The 12,388-nt window shown below is 47.0% G+C and overlaps 1 protein-coding gene across 1 annotated transcript; it reads left to right on the top strand.

The window, feature by feature from the left end:
• Positions 1-385: 385 nt before the first annotated feature.
• On the top strand, positions 386-3,384 carry LOC125943553 (uncharacterized). Its single transcript, XM_049662947.1, has 3 exons — positions 386-422; positions 616-1,131; positions 2,668-3,384. The coding sequence occupies exons 1-3, from the start codon at positions 390-392 to the stop codon at positions 3,382-3,384; spliced, it is 1,266 nt and encodes a 421-aa protein (XP_049518904.1). The 5' UTR covers positions 386-389.
• Positions 3,385-12,388: the final 9,004 nt, after the last annotated feature.

Genomic DNA, 12,388 nt, shown 5'->3' with positions numbered 1-12,388 from the left:
TTATAGACTGCAGGCACCCTCCAACCACCCACCACGCCACACAGCGAGCGGAAGAAAGCAAGGCAACCGGAGAGGTGAAAGTGAAACAGCGGGGTTCGTTTGCACAGAGCAGCTTGGCCGATGTTCCCTACGGGGCGTGGCGGCTGAAGTGGATCAGGCGGTCCCGCCGCTTCGAGGCTTCCGCTACCTTCAGCCGCTCAGTCAGGGGCAAGAAGGAAGCGAGGTTTCTCGACGACTTCGCAGAGCTGAAGAACAGCGGGTAGTCCCAGTGCCATTGTCCTCAATCCTGACGTCTCCGTGGCTCCTCAGAATGGGGGAGAACGCTGCCGTTATATAAATGCACAGTGAGCGCGCCACAATATGGTCACTCGACAAACGCGCGACACCGGATGGGTTTCAGGAAGCAGGTCATGCTAGCTTTGGTAAGTGGCTACAGTTGCTTCAGCACATGAGGTGTGTAACGAGCTATTATTTTCCTGCGGGAGCATCGCGGATATACAACTGCTAATGCGCATGACAGTTTTATAATTACGAACATGAAATCGAGGTTAGAAAGAAGAACATTCTTGTGTGCAACAAGAAACATGTCCACAGAACGCCGACTTCTCTTCGCAGATTCTGCTGAGTCTTTGCGTGGCTACGACCGTACGAGCCGGCTACCCCGTGCACTCGGGCTTCGTCCTTCCCCGGATACATGGAACCATCGGACCACGAATACTTCCAGTGACGCCACTAGGCCTTTCAGCAGCCACGACAAGTACGGACACATTACCGCCACCGAATTTGGCCGCTGGAACATTCCACGGAGTCCCACCGGTGCTCGAGAAGTACCCGCTCCCATCCTACCCGCTGGCTCCCCCTTCCGCGGAAACACACGCCGGTGGAATATCCCCTGTCGTTTTCCCACGTCCACCCATCGGGCCGGTATCGCACTATCCGGTGCGCGCAGTACACAGCGCCTTTGGCCCGCTTCCGTCTTTCCCCGTTAAGTCGGGTCCTCCGGCCCCTACCGTTGGTGGTGCCATAGTGGGAGGTAGACCAGCAGTGCGCGCTTTCGTGCCACAGATTCCTGTCATCACCAAGGTGGCTACACCAGTCTTGGTGCCCGGTTCAAACTCGGAGCCTGTCTACGTGAGTAAGCTAGATTGCCCTTTGAACTCTCTTGAGTTTATGCTCGGACCAGGCTGCTCTTAGGTTGAAACCAAGAACCGTCTTCTGCTGCGTGAATGATGTTTTAAGAAGATGGCTAGAAACGCAGTAGTACGTTATGATTGACCGCCGCTTTATTTCGCGATGTGAACGCCAGTTCGCGTGCTGGAAAAGGGAGGATGACTTGTCACCTCTTCTCGCATGCTATTGCCCTGCATGAAACGTGAAATTACAAATAAGTAACAAGCATTGATAATGTCAATTGGCTACCACTGGCTGACATGCAAGTGGCTGACTATAGTAGCATTTTATCTTATGCGAAGAAGAAGAAGAAGAAATAAACTTTATTTAAAGAGCCGGCACTTTGCTTTTAGTGGTCTCAGGTGTCGGCTATAAGTTGGATTCGGGCGGCATCTTCGGCTTGCCAGACGGCCCAGAGCTGGTCTTCCAGCTCCGAACTTTTCAGGGCTGCCTCGAAGCGGTGGCGATGCCGACGGAGAAGGTCCCCGGCGGCCCCAGCAGCCGGGGCAACGGCGGGAATGAGCGAGCTCGAGGCTTCCTTTAATCTATAGTAACGCCTGCCGTTTTGGGCGCGTCGCGAACGACGGCGGTTTCCGTACCGTTGTTGTCGGCACATTCCCAGAGCATGTGTCGCAGTGTTGCTCTGTGTCCACACGCTTTCCACGCATCAGTCGCGTATAAGCTCGGGTAACAGTTGCGTAAAACAGCCGGGCTTGGGTAACTGCGTGTTTGCAGTAAGCGTAAGTTTACGGCCTCTTTCCTGTTTAATTTAACGTGCGGTGGTGGGAATTTGCGTCTTTCGAGTCTGTAGTGTTCTGTTAGGTCTCTGAACGTGGTCAGGCGATCGCCCCACAGCCATTGTGATTGTTGTTGTTGCACCGTGTCTGTCGTAGTGTCTCGATCCGGCAGATCCGACGACCCGCACTCGGGGGCGGAGGCGGCGGCCACGTAGTCTGCCACGGCTCGGCGAGTGAGACCTCGAGCCGCGGCGTTGACCGCCTCGTTGCCCGCGAGCGGGACGTCGGTGTGTGACGGGGTCCAGAGGAGGAAGACCGTAGAATTGTGACGTCGAGTCCCCGTCCTCACAAATTTGGAGTATGCGGGCCACTTATGCGAAGTGAATTTATAGCATACTTCCTTGCTCCACTTGCTCCGCAGCAAGCGCGCGATCTCTGTGTCTGCATATGCATGCCTGCCTGCGTGTGTGTGTGTTTGTATGTGGGCGCCAGAGTTCGTGTGTATGGTACATATTTCGCTAGTAAATAACAGGAGAGGATAACTTTCACTTCGAAGCAGCGAAATAAAAACTTATTGAACACAGAGGCAAAGTGCATGGGTTATCCAAATTGCGCAAATATTTAGCTAGTGTGGCGTTCACTTTGACGATTACGTAAATTGGAGCGCATATCTTCCAGCACGTCCGATTTTATCACGTCAAGCGAAGTGCTACAGGTGTTGTAATATTTTTTTTGCTAACGATCCCTTGCACTATCGCAGCCCCCGCACCCGTACGAGTTCGGCTATGATATTGTGGACGAGTTTGGCAACACCCAGTACCGGCACGAGACCAGCGACGCGCACAACAACAAGCGTGGTTCTTACGGCTACACTGACGCCAACGGCATCTCCCGCCGGGTGGACTATGTGGCGGATGCCAATGGCTTCCGTGCTCACATTCGCACCAACGAACCCGGCACGGCCTCCTCGGCACCGGCTGGTGCAGTCTACGACTCCAAGCCTGTGGCAGTCAGCACAGGCATCATCAAATCTCAGCGTGGAGACTTGCTCCTCAAGGCGGGCGGCCATGACGGGAAGTCAAATGCAGGAAGGGTGCTGTTTGTAAGCCCGGTGAAGCCCCATCCAGCCATCGTTTCTCCAACCGTGCCCTACTTAGGAGGAGCAAGTGGTGGGCATCGGACGGTTATTGCACCGGCTCGCGTCGTCCTCGGAGGAAGGTTCACTCGTCTTCACGGGCCACCGACGACAGTGGTTAACAGTGCGAGCCCCGTCGTTGTGGGTGGTCGCACTACCCTTGTCGGCGCGGACGTTAGCGGCGGCCCTCAAGATGCCGCGGGTGTCGTGGCCACCAAGGTTCTGACAGCTCCCGCAGCCACTGATGAAAACGGTGCCCATGCGACGCTCGGAGTAGTCGCGCTACAGGGCAATTATCACCACCTAGTAGCTGGTCATGACTACAAAGCTAAAAGTCGCTAAAAGACCTTCTCAGCTTTGAAACTACATTATTTTAGGAATAACTCGAGAAAAATGTCCCGTGAAAACGGACGTACCTTGGGGTGACGCGGCTCATGAACGCTTATTCTCCACATGACGGTTATACTTCAGTAGAGTGAACTGCCAGTAGTACTTCCGAAAAAAATATTTGTCAAGTCTTCAAGAGCTTTGTACTATAAGTATGTAATCTATAATAAGTTTTCATTAGGTATGTAATCTTCAAGCTCTGTGACACTTTGTATTAACAGAGAGGAATGACGCCTAAGGTGCAGGCCTAAAGCATTACTTCGTACCTAAGATGACCTTGTGTTAATAACTATGAATATATATATCATTTATTGTGATAGTGCAAGGGGAAGGCTTTTTAATAGTTATTGCGCTTCTCGCTTGTACTTAGCGCTTTCTTCTAGGGAGCCAACTATTCTTCTGTAGTTCATGTCTTAATCTCACCATCACTGTATTGCTTATCACAATTCGCGCGTGAGAAACTAAACTTTTTATCACTTTTTCAGATTAGACTTTATGGTTCAAGGCTATCCTAGACGAGAAAGTACGCAATGTGAGAGTTCATGCATTCCGTATCTTTTTGTAATGAAAAGCGTGTCCATTCGTGCGAAATGTTTTTTTTTTTGAAACTACATAATAAAAATGTCTTTTTGCAGCGTCTTCGCTTTTCTGTCATGCGCATTCACCCTTGCTTCGAAAGCAAATTTTTCAACATCGTCACAAAGAAAATAACAATAAGATGAAGACTCATATCAGCACCAAATATGCACATGCACCCAAGTGCCACACACATAACGCAAACACAAATATTCCTACGCTTGTGTGGCCTGTGCGTTTATTATTGGTCTGTGTTTTCGTCCGGACTTGTTTTCTTTACGATGTTACCAGAAAAACAAGCTGCCCCTCGGCTTACCTGTTCTGTGAACTGCCATCTAAAGTGATGCATAGCTGACGAAATAATTCGGAATCATTACGCGTTATGGCATAGATGCGCTCCTCTTCAGCGATCTTATTGTTCATTAAGGCATGAGCTTTTTGACAGAGTATTCGCATTGTGTCATTAACAGGTAACGCGGGCATCAATCCTCTCACTTTGCGGCTCCAGCACAGCCTTCGAACAATGTCCCCTGCTCTTTCTATCGCAAGTATATGCTCCATTTTTTTGGAAGTAGTATGCGTGATTAGTCCTGAATCCAGTTCATCACGGAACAACTCCAGTTTCGAGATATTATTTTCCAAAGTGTGGGACGAGATACATGGGCGTTCTAGTGGCTTTTGTGCTTCAATGTATAAACCAACATTTTGGTAAAAAAGTAAGTTTAACAACAGTGCATTTTTAAGGCAAGTTTGATGGCGCATACCTCCAAACTGGTGTCATCCTGAAAATTCATTTGCAGTGGAATTGTCTTGCAAACTCACCGGCTACAATTCGTAAATTGCAATATGTGTCGTAAAGTAATTAACTAAGATATTATTTATTCAACTTTTGTTGATTTGTTGATTATGTGTTTCGATTTCTCGCGCTACTAATGTCCGCCTCTTCGAATAAACCAACTCAACGATAAGAGTTATTCCATCTGTCACAGGCAATTTTTAAAAATTCCGTAAAGCTTAATTTTGAACACCCGGTATAGCCGATGTAAGGAAAGTCTTTGAATGATCATTGCATATATTATACTTAAATAAACGTGACCTCAGCAATATGGTGTGTCCGTACAATGCTTTAATGCTAATCGCATAAACGTCGACACGGATCGTTAGAATGGTTCTACCCTAATATTTTGACATTTTACCTGATCTATCATTACCCTTCAAAGAAAATAGCTGCAATATAATTACGCGGTTTCTGACTTGAAGCAAATATAATTTATCTTCTTTTGGTATAATTTATTTGTAGCCTTTTTTGTTGTAACCAGCAGTACAGTTGTTTCAGATAATTATTAGATTTCAATTAAAGTGCTGTTGTATTTGTAGCTTTATAGAATCGTTGGTACCTTGTGCATGCATAATTCATAGAAGAAACTCGGGAATGTCACACAGTTCACTAACGTATATTTTAGACAGAAGAAGTCCAAGAACTGATCCCTGTGGCACACTCTCGGTGACCTCACCATAAGATCACACATTATTATGTATACTGACATACTCATAACGATTGAATAAGTAGTTTGGAAAAAGTTCCAGAATGATATCTCGTACTTACACCCTACTGTTCCAGTTTACACATTAATATAAAATAAATAAATAATATAAAAGTACACACCTAAAAGCTTGAAAATCAAGATGTGAATACAGTGGGCCAGATACTAGAGCTGATGACTTTTTAAACCTTTGAGCAATTTGAGCAGTGGCTACTTCCATTCAATAAAAAAATCAGTAGCCCCTTTTCTGTCGAGGAGATAGGGGTTAGCGAAGCTTGTCGTGTGCTTCTTCGGTGTTCCTCCGAACGAATAGCACTGACGTGTACCATGTTGTGCTCGAATCACAACTGGTCACACGCACTGCAGCTGGCTCCGAAGTTCCGGTTGAGAAACTCGCGTTGAAACCTGGCCGTCGCACTGGGGAAGTTGGCGCTAGCGTTGCCGAGGCGTGCACCACCGTTGTTGGGTTCCTCGAGAGCTAGACGACGCTGACGTTTGGCCGCAACATCGTGCTCCCGCAACTCTGGGTCGGCGGCTCTTCGCTGACGTTTACCTCTGCATCGCACTCCCGCAACTCGGGGTCCGCGGCTCTTCGCTGACTTTTCGCCTGGGCTTCGGAAGCCCTCCCGCTAGAATTGGCACTTCGACGACCAGCGCTTTTCCGAGCACGTTCATTCCAGATGAAGTTCCATGACATTGGTAAAAGTTAAATCTGTCCGTTACAAAAGGTAATGAATGGGTCATCCCCCCCCCAAAAAAAAAATTGAAACAGTTATAGGTGATTCCAAAACTGCCATTAATAATTACTCGAGAGGAAGAATCTCGAAAACATCTCTCAAAATCCTCCAAAACTACCCTGAAAACAGGGAAAATGCGGAACTGATCTGGGCGCCTGCTCACTCTGGCAACCCTGGAAACGAGGCAGCTCACAGTATGGACTCGAGGATCTATCGGCCGAGCCGTGTTGCAACAACTCGAGCCCGGAACGCACAAAGGAAGGTCTCATAAGTTACCAGGAAATGACCCAGTACTTTAACTTTGCTACACAAACGCTACCGCCACCTCACAAAAGTCTTACCAAAGCTCAAGAGGTTAAATGGAGACAACTCCGAACCAATACTCTTCCAAACCTGGTCAGAATGCACCACATCAACCCAGACGAATTCAAACCAGATTGCTCAAAATGTGGCGAGAGAGCCACAATGGAACAAATCTTTTGGAACTGCCCCGCAGACCCACCACCCTGAAGAACTCCAGAAGCTTCTAGGCTCGCAAAAGTGGGAGACCCTGCTGGCCAGCTCTCTTACCGGAGTACAAGTCCAGGTCACAGCGCGAGCCCAAGAGAACGCCCTCAGCACAGACTGAGGGCCATCTGGTGGGGTCGCAGAACCCATCACTCCCAGTACCGAGAATAAAGTTTTATGACTGACTGGCGCATATCCTCGTAAACGCGGCCTCCCCATTACGACAACAGAAAAGTGAAATTTTACGCTGGAATGATTAGCGGCAACAGAGCCAGCTGCGTAAGCAGATGACGACGATGAACGCGGGAGCAGTGGCACAAGCGCGTGCCGAGCACGAGCCACCGGTGCAGCTCTGAGAGAAGCTGCTTTTTTTTTAGCGTTACATTGCCGACGCAGGCTAGCGTCTACAAGATTCGCTTGAAAAGGTGTGGCTAGAGCTAACGCCGGTTAGGCTTTCGTGTCTACAGGCGAAAGCTCCACAGCCCCCGCGGCTTTGTCTTTCTTCTCAAAGTGACAACCAAAACTAGCCGGTCGCTCGCAACTATTAGAGCGCCGAATGGCTAGCAATTGTAGAGCTACTTTCTCAGTGGCCAAGTATCATATGGCATATGCGGAACGGGTTTTCTCTGTAATATTCTCAGTTGTCTCCTCGTTAAATATCGATAAACCGGTAACTGTGAATGGGGCACTTTTTCTTTCTTTGATTCACTTGCTCATTACTATTGCAGCGACGTTAGCTTCACTGTACTCGTAGCAGACAGAGCTATGGCGAGTGAGGAAAAGCGGAAAGTTAATGCCAGCGACCGACTTGCATCGAACAACCAAGGAGCGGTGGTCTAGCTATTCGGAGGAAGCAAAAAAAAAAAAGCGTAACTGATTTCGGTTGCAGGATTATAAGAGATAACAAATTGCTGGACACACGCTTGCTTCGCTGGAGAGCCTTCTTTGCTAGCAGAGCCGCAGCGAGGCAGGCAAGCAGGCAGCGCTCATAGCGTCCTTCGAGTCTGCACCACAAAAATGTCACAGTAATAAAGAAAGTGCAGCGCGTTACAGCCTTCAGAAGGTAAGTATGCCTGCCGACTCAAAAATAGAAAAAAAAAGTACACTTGCTCCTAGTATGTCACTGAGAAACCGGTCGACTACGGCGTTCCGACGAGGAAGACCAACAGCTGCACAGGAGACCATAATGGGATGAAACGGCCGGGTTTTGCCATATTGTTTTTCTTATTTCTCTTTCTCAACTTCTTTGGCGCTTGTTTATCTTTAGTGTTCGCACGCATGTCTGAGCATGTGGCCCTAGTCCCGCCACACTCTATCTCACAACGTCCTTGCATGCCGACTGGTGCATTGATCTTCGTCATACTGGATTTTGGCGGACCAGACGACCCCGTGCTTAAAAAGAGGCGAACGTCTTTTGGCAAAAATAGCTGCTGCTTGAAGAGGTGGCAAGATACACGTGTGAGATACACGTGTGACACATGGCGTCAAAAGGCGTTGCTCGAACACGCACCTGTGCTCCTCTTTATTTGTCGTAGAGATCAAACTTGGATAACGAAGCCAGACCACATCCTGCTGCAGCGTTAGCTGGACATAGCCTGTATTTTTATAGGGCCGTCAATACTGAGGCTAAACAAAAAGAAAAAGAAAAATGAATGACGGTTGCTCTATCTGCTGTGGCAGCGGTGGTCGGGAATGATAAAAAGCAACATCGTTTAAATTTGTTGAAAGTATAAATATTGAAAAAGAAGTAAAGGCGATACATAAAGGGCGTGATGTGCATCGTATTTGCAAAACCTTGCTCAGTATAATTAGGCTCCTATGGGCCTCTGGGACTTTGGATGAAGAAAATAACTCCTATAATATATCGCTGTACCTAGCGCTTGCGAAAAAACCATCTGGAGTGGCGCGCTGCCTGAGTTTGATGTTTCAACACTCCCCTCCCAAATCTTTCCAATGTATATGCTCTTTCAATTACCACCTTCTACAACGGAGTAAGATCGACATAAAAAATACCTGGCTTGCTGACTTCTATCTGGCAAATGTTGTCATTCCTATCTTGACAACAATATTTCATAAGTTTAACACTAAAAAAGAATATATGCATTTAGTCAAGTCTGTTAATTACTAACGAGTGATTAACAAGAAACGTTGAAATGAACCTATGAACACGATTTACTGCGTAGACTGTGCGCAACGTTTTGGTAGTATGTTTTCAAACCACGCGCTCATTATTATTGCCGACTATCATCGTTATTTTCTTAACCTGGGAAAAGAAGAACAAATAAGCCTATTAATTAATTATGGAAGTCTCGTGGAAGACAATGATGGTCATACCGAATAATTATTATACACAACAATTAGGCCCCATGTCAGAAGTTCATAATTTCTCCAGCAAACACTGAGCAAGCTTTTCAACTCGTAGCCAGTGCTAAGGCTAATTAGAATAGGTGCAGCCTCAAGAATAGAAACATCGTTAGCACAATTCACCCGGCCCATCTATAAGGCAAAAGTACTCTTTCTTCTCGACCCATCGATTAATTGGCTGTAATAATAGACCGAAATATTTCCTGAAGCCTTCATTGCATGCACCTGGAGAAAAAAACTGCCGTCGATTGCCCCTGTACGAAGATTCATGTGCGGGAAAACATGGGACACTTCTGTACGCGCCATGCTTCAGTTGTACAGAGGTCTATTTCTAGAATTTCTACTCTACAGCCTTCCAGTGTTGTCAAGTACGGGCAAATCAAATGTTCGTTCATGGGAGAGTTTACAGGGCCAAGCAGTGCGCACGTGTTTACAAATTCCTCGCTGCGCGTCGACACTTGCAACAATCGTCCTCGCCAAAGATCCTCTCATCCAAATACATGCTGCTGTGCATTGTCCAAGGGCGCATGTTTGTCATCTTTCCCGCGTCATCCATCACCACTTGTTCTTGCTCTCTCAGAGACCTAGTGCGACGTTCTTTCAAGTTATCATTACCCGCCAACATTGTCTTCCAACAGTATACACACCAGCAGCAAGTCCTTTATTTCTAATGTCGTGTCTCATGAGCCTCAGGTGCACCTAAGCATTCCGGGTGTAAAAAGAAGGCCAATCACCCAAAAATAGCACTGAAACAGATGACACTGGTATTAATGAGAGAGACATACGGGAACCGAATACACATATATACCGGTGCTTTGGTCTGATCTACCAGCTGTTCAGGTGCTGTTGTCATTACGGCTATCAAAAATACAATCCAATTCAAACTGCCACACATGACAGCATCAAGGGCAGCATAGCTTGCTGCCCTGCGCGCTGCGGTAAAATACCTGCTGCAAGAGACACCTCGGAAATGGGACATCGTTTGCTACTATAAGGCAGCGTTTCAGTGCCTGCATTTCGCCCTAAATCATAGGACTCATGAGCAGCTGACCTATGAGATAAGACAGCACCACCATCTAGTTATCGCTAAAGGGCATGTAATTAAATTTGGATGGCTACCTGAACATACCAGCAATGCTGGTAATGGCATCAACGTCGAAGCCGCCTGATGTCCCCGTATCGAAGCCCGACCATCTCCAATCACCTTATCCAGAACCGACTCTGCAAGAACGCTTAATTTCATGGCTAAAACTATGACGAACAAATGTTGTTCTTCACCCAACCTCCCGTAATGTTATCTTCATATTCTTGAATCCATCCCTAAAGAAACGAGTACCATCAAAATTTTCCCGTCTCTGAGGTGATAGTATTGTACCGCATCCGGCTCGGAGTGTCATTTACAAAGGCATACTCACTCCGCATTGTAACGGGGAATACACCTATGTGCGACTCTTCTCAAACTACAGTAACGATTGAACACATCTTACGTCGCTGTCCCCAGTGGAACGTAGAGCGTGAAGCTCTCCGGGCAGCACTGATGCAGCTGAACTCTAGACCATTTTCTAGACCTTCTCTAGACCGTCAGAAGAAACGCGCAGTGTGGTGACGAATGGTTACGAGATGGCCAACGGATAGAGCCAACCTTAGGGAAGACGTTTAAAAAATGTGGTTGGTAGCCCTGAAACATACCAGTGCACAATCAATCTGTGGGGCACTTAAGCAATGTGCCAGATACACCATGGCGTAACACAAGAGGGCATCATTACATGGGTTTCTTTTTTGTAATGTCAGCAATCGCTTTCGCACCACCAGCACTATTGACATCCAAAGATACACATTTTTGCCCCTTCCCATCACACCCCTATTAACACAAGCACACACACACAAAAGTAACAATCGCAAATGCACCAAGTTTTACTCGCACTCGAATCTACGGTATTTATGTATGCTACTCTCTGACTACATTAGTAGGAATAAACTTTGAATGTCTTTCTAGTCGACGTATTAAAGCCATGGACATCGCCCAAGAGTGGGACATTCTTTAGTTTGGGTAATATGGCGCAGCATAACTTTTCTTTAGCTGACGAAGCAGCTTAGTACAAATCGTAGGTGAGCAGGATGCGTGGTTCCCAGTTGAAATGGTCAATACATGTGTCGGCGGGAACGTCGCTTGGGCTTCTAACCTTTCCTCTTATCGGAACCAAAAGCACACGTGGCCCTCCTAAATATACACTGCTTGAATTTTGCGACCTGTGCTTCCCCATCTCCTTCGCCCCATTACCTGCTTCTGTCTCAGTTTGCAATAATTTAATGTTAGGCTCTTAAAGCAGTATGGTGGCTATAGTAAGTCGTGTTCGGCCCGTGGAAAACACCGCAAGCCTCAAGGGTCCATAGTAAGCAATGTCTTGCCCTCTACTGGTTTTTCTTTTAGCTCCAGGGCTTGTTGGGCTAATGCCATGAGTGCGGGGTGTAAAATATTGCCTTATAGGAAAGGGTAATGGAATGGAATGCAGCAGGCGACGTCTTGCTACAGGTAACGGTTACCCCATCAAGGCAACCTTCGCGGCAATAACGGTACTTCTTGTATGAAAGTTGCTCTTCAATATTCTCACGTATAGGGATGCCGCACGATTTAATAAAGCAAAAGAGAGATGAGATTGGCAAAAAAAGCAATGCAATGCTCCCTCCTAGTTATTCAGCACGCGTATCGCGTTAGCAGCCTGCCCTTCTCGCTGTCTCGTTTTCTTGCTCGGGACACAGTTTGCTCTCAACATTTCCTCCAAACAACCAGTACATACAGGGAGGGACCGAAATGGTAGCGTAGCTGACGCTATAAATACTTCTGTGTCGCTTATGACTAGGCTTCCAACTTTTCTTTACTTTTGCGAAAACAGCTTCACAACGTCTGTGGGCAGAAACAAATAAATCACGGTGGTTACAATCAAATATTTTTTGTTAGGAATGTATGACAGTGTTTTTCGCTATCAAGGTTGGCTGGTATATGTTAATTTACTTGTTTTATACATATCAGCCCAATATATTACAAAAGGCATCTACATTCGTAGTACACCTTTCTAGCACTGAGCTTACTTTGTCAGGTTAATGCGCTGGAGGGCCGCATTTCTGTCATTGCTTGGATCGCGGGTTTGCTCAGCATTTACTGAAACTCCCAAAGAGAGTCGCTTGGTTACACAGTGACCATTGCATGAGCGCAATCAGTCTTACCCGCAT

Source organism: Dermacentor silvarum, chromosome 2, assembly GCF_013339745.2.
Source record: "Dermacentor silvarum isolate Dsil-2018 chromosome 2, BIME_Dsil_1.4, whole genome shotgun sequence".
Lineage (NCBI taxonomy): Eukaryota > Metazoa > Arthropoda > Arachnida > Ixodida > Ixodidae > Dermacentor > Dermacentor silvarum.
The sequence above is the reverse complement of the archived record's forward strand: the minus strand, read 5'-3'. Positions and strand labels throughout refer to the sequence as shown.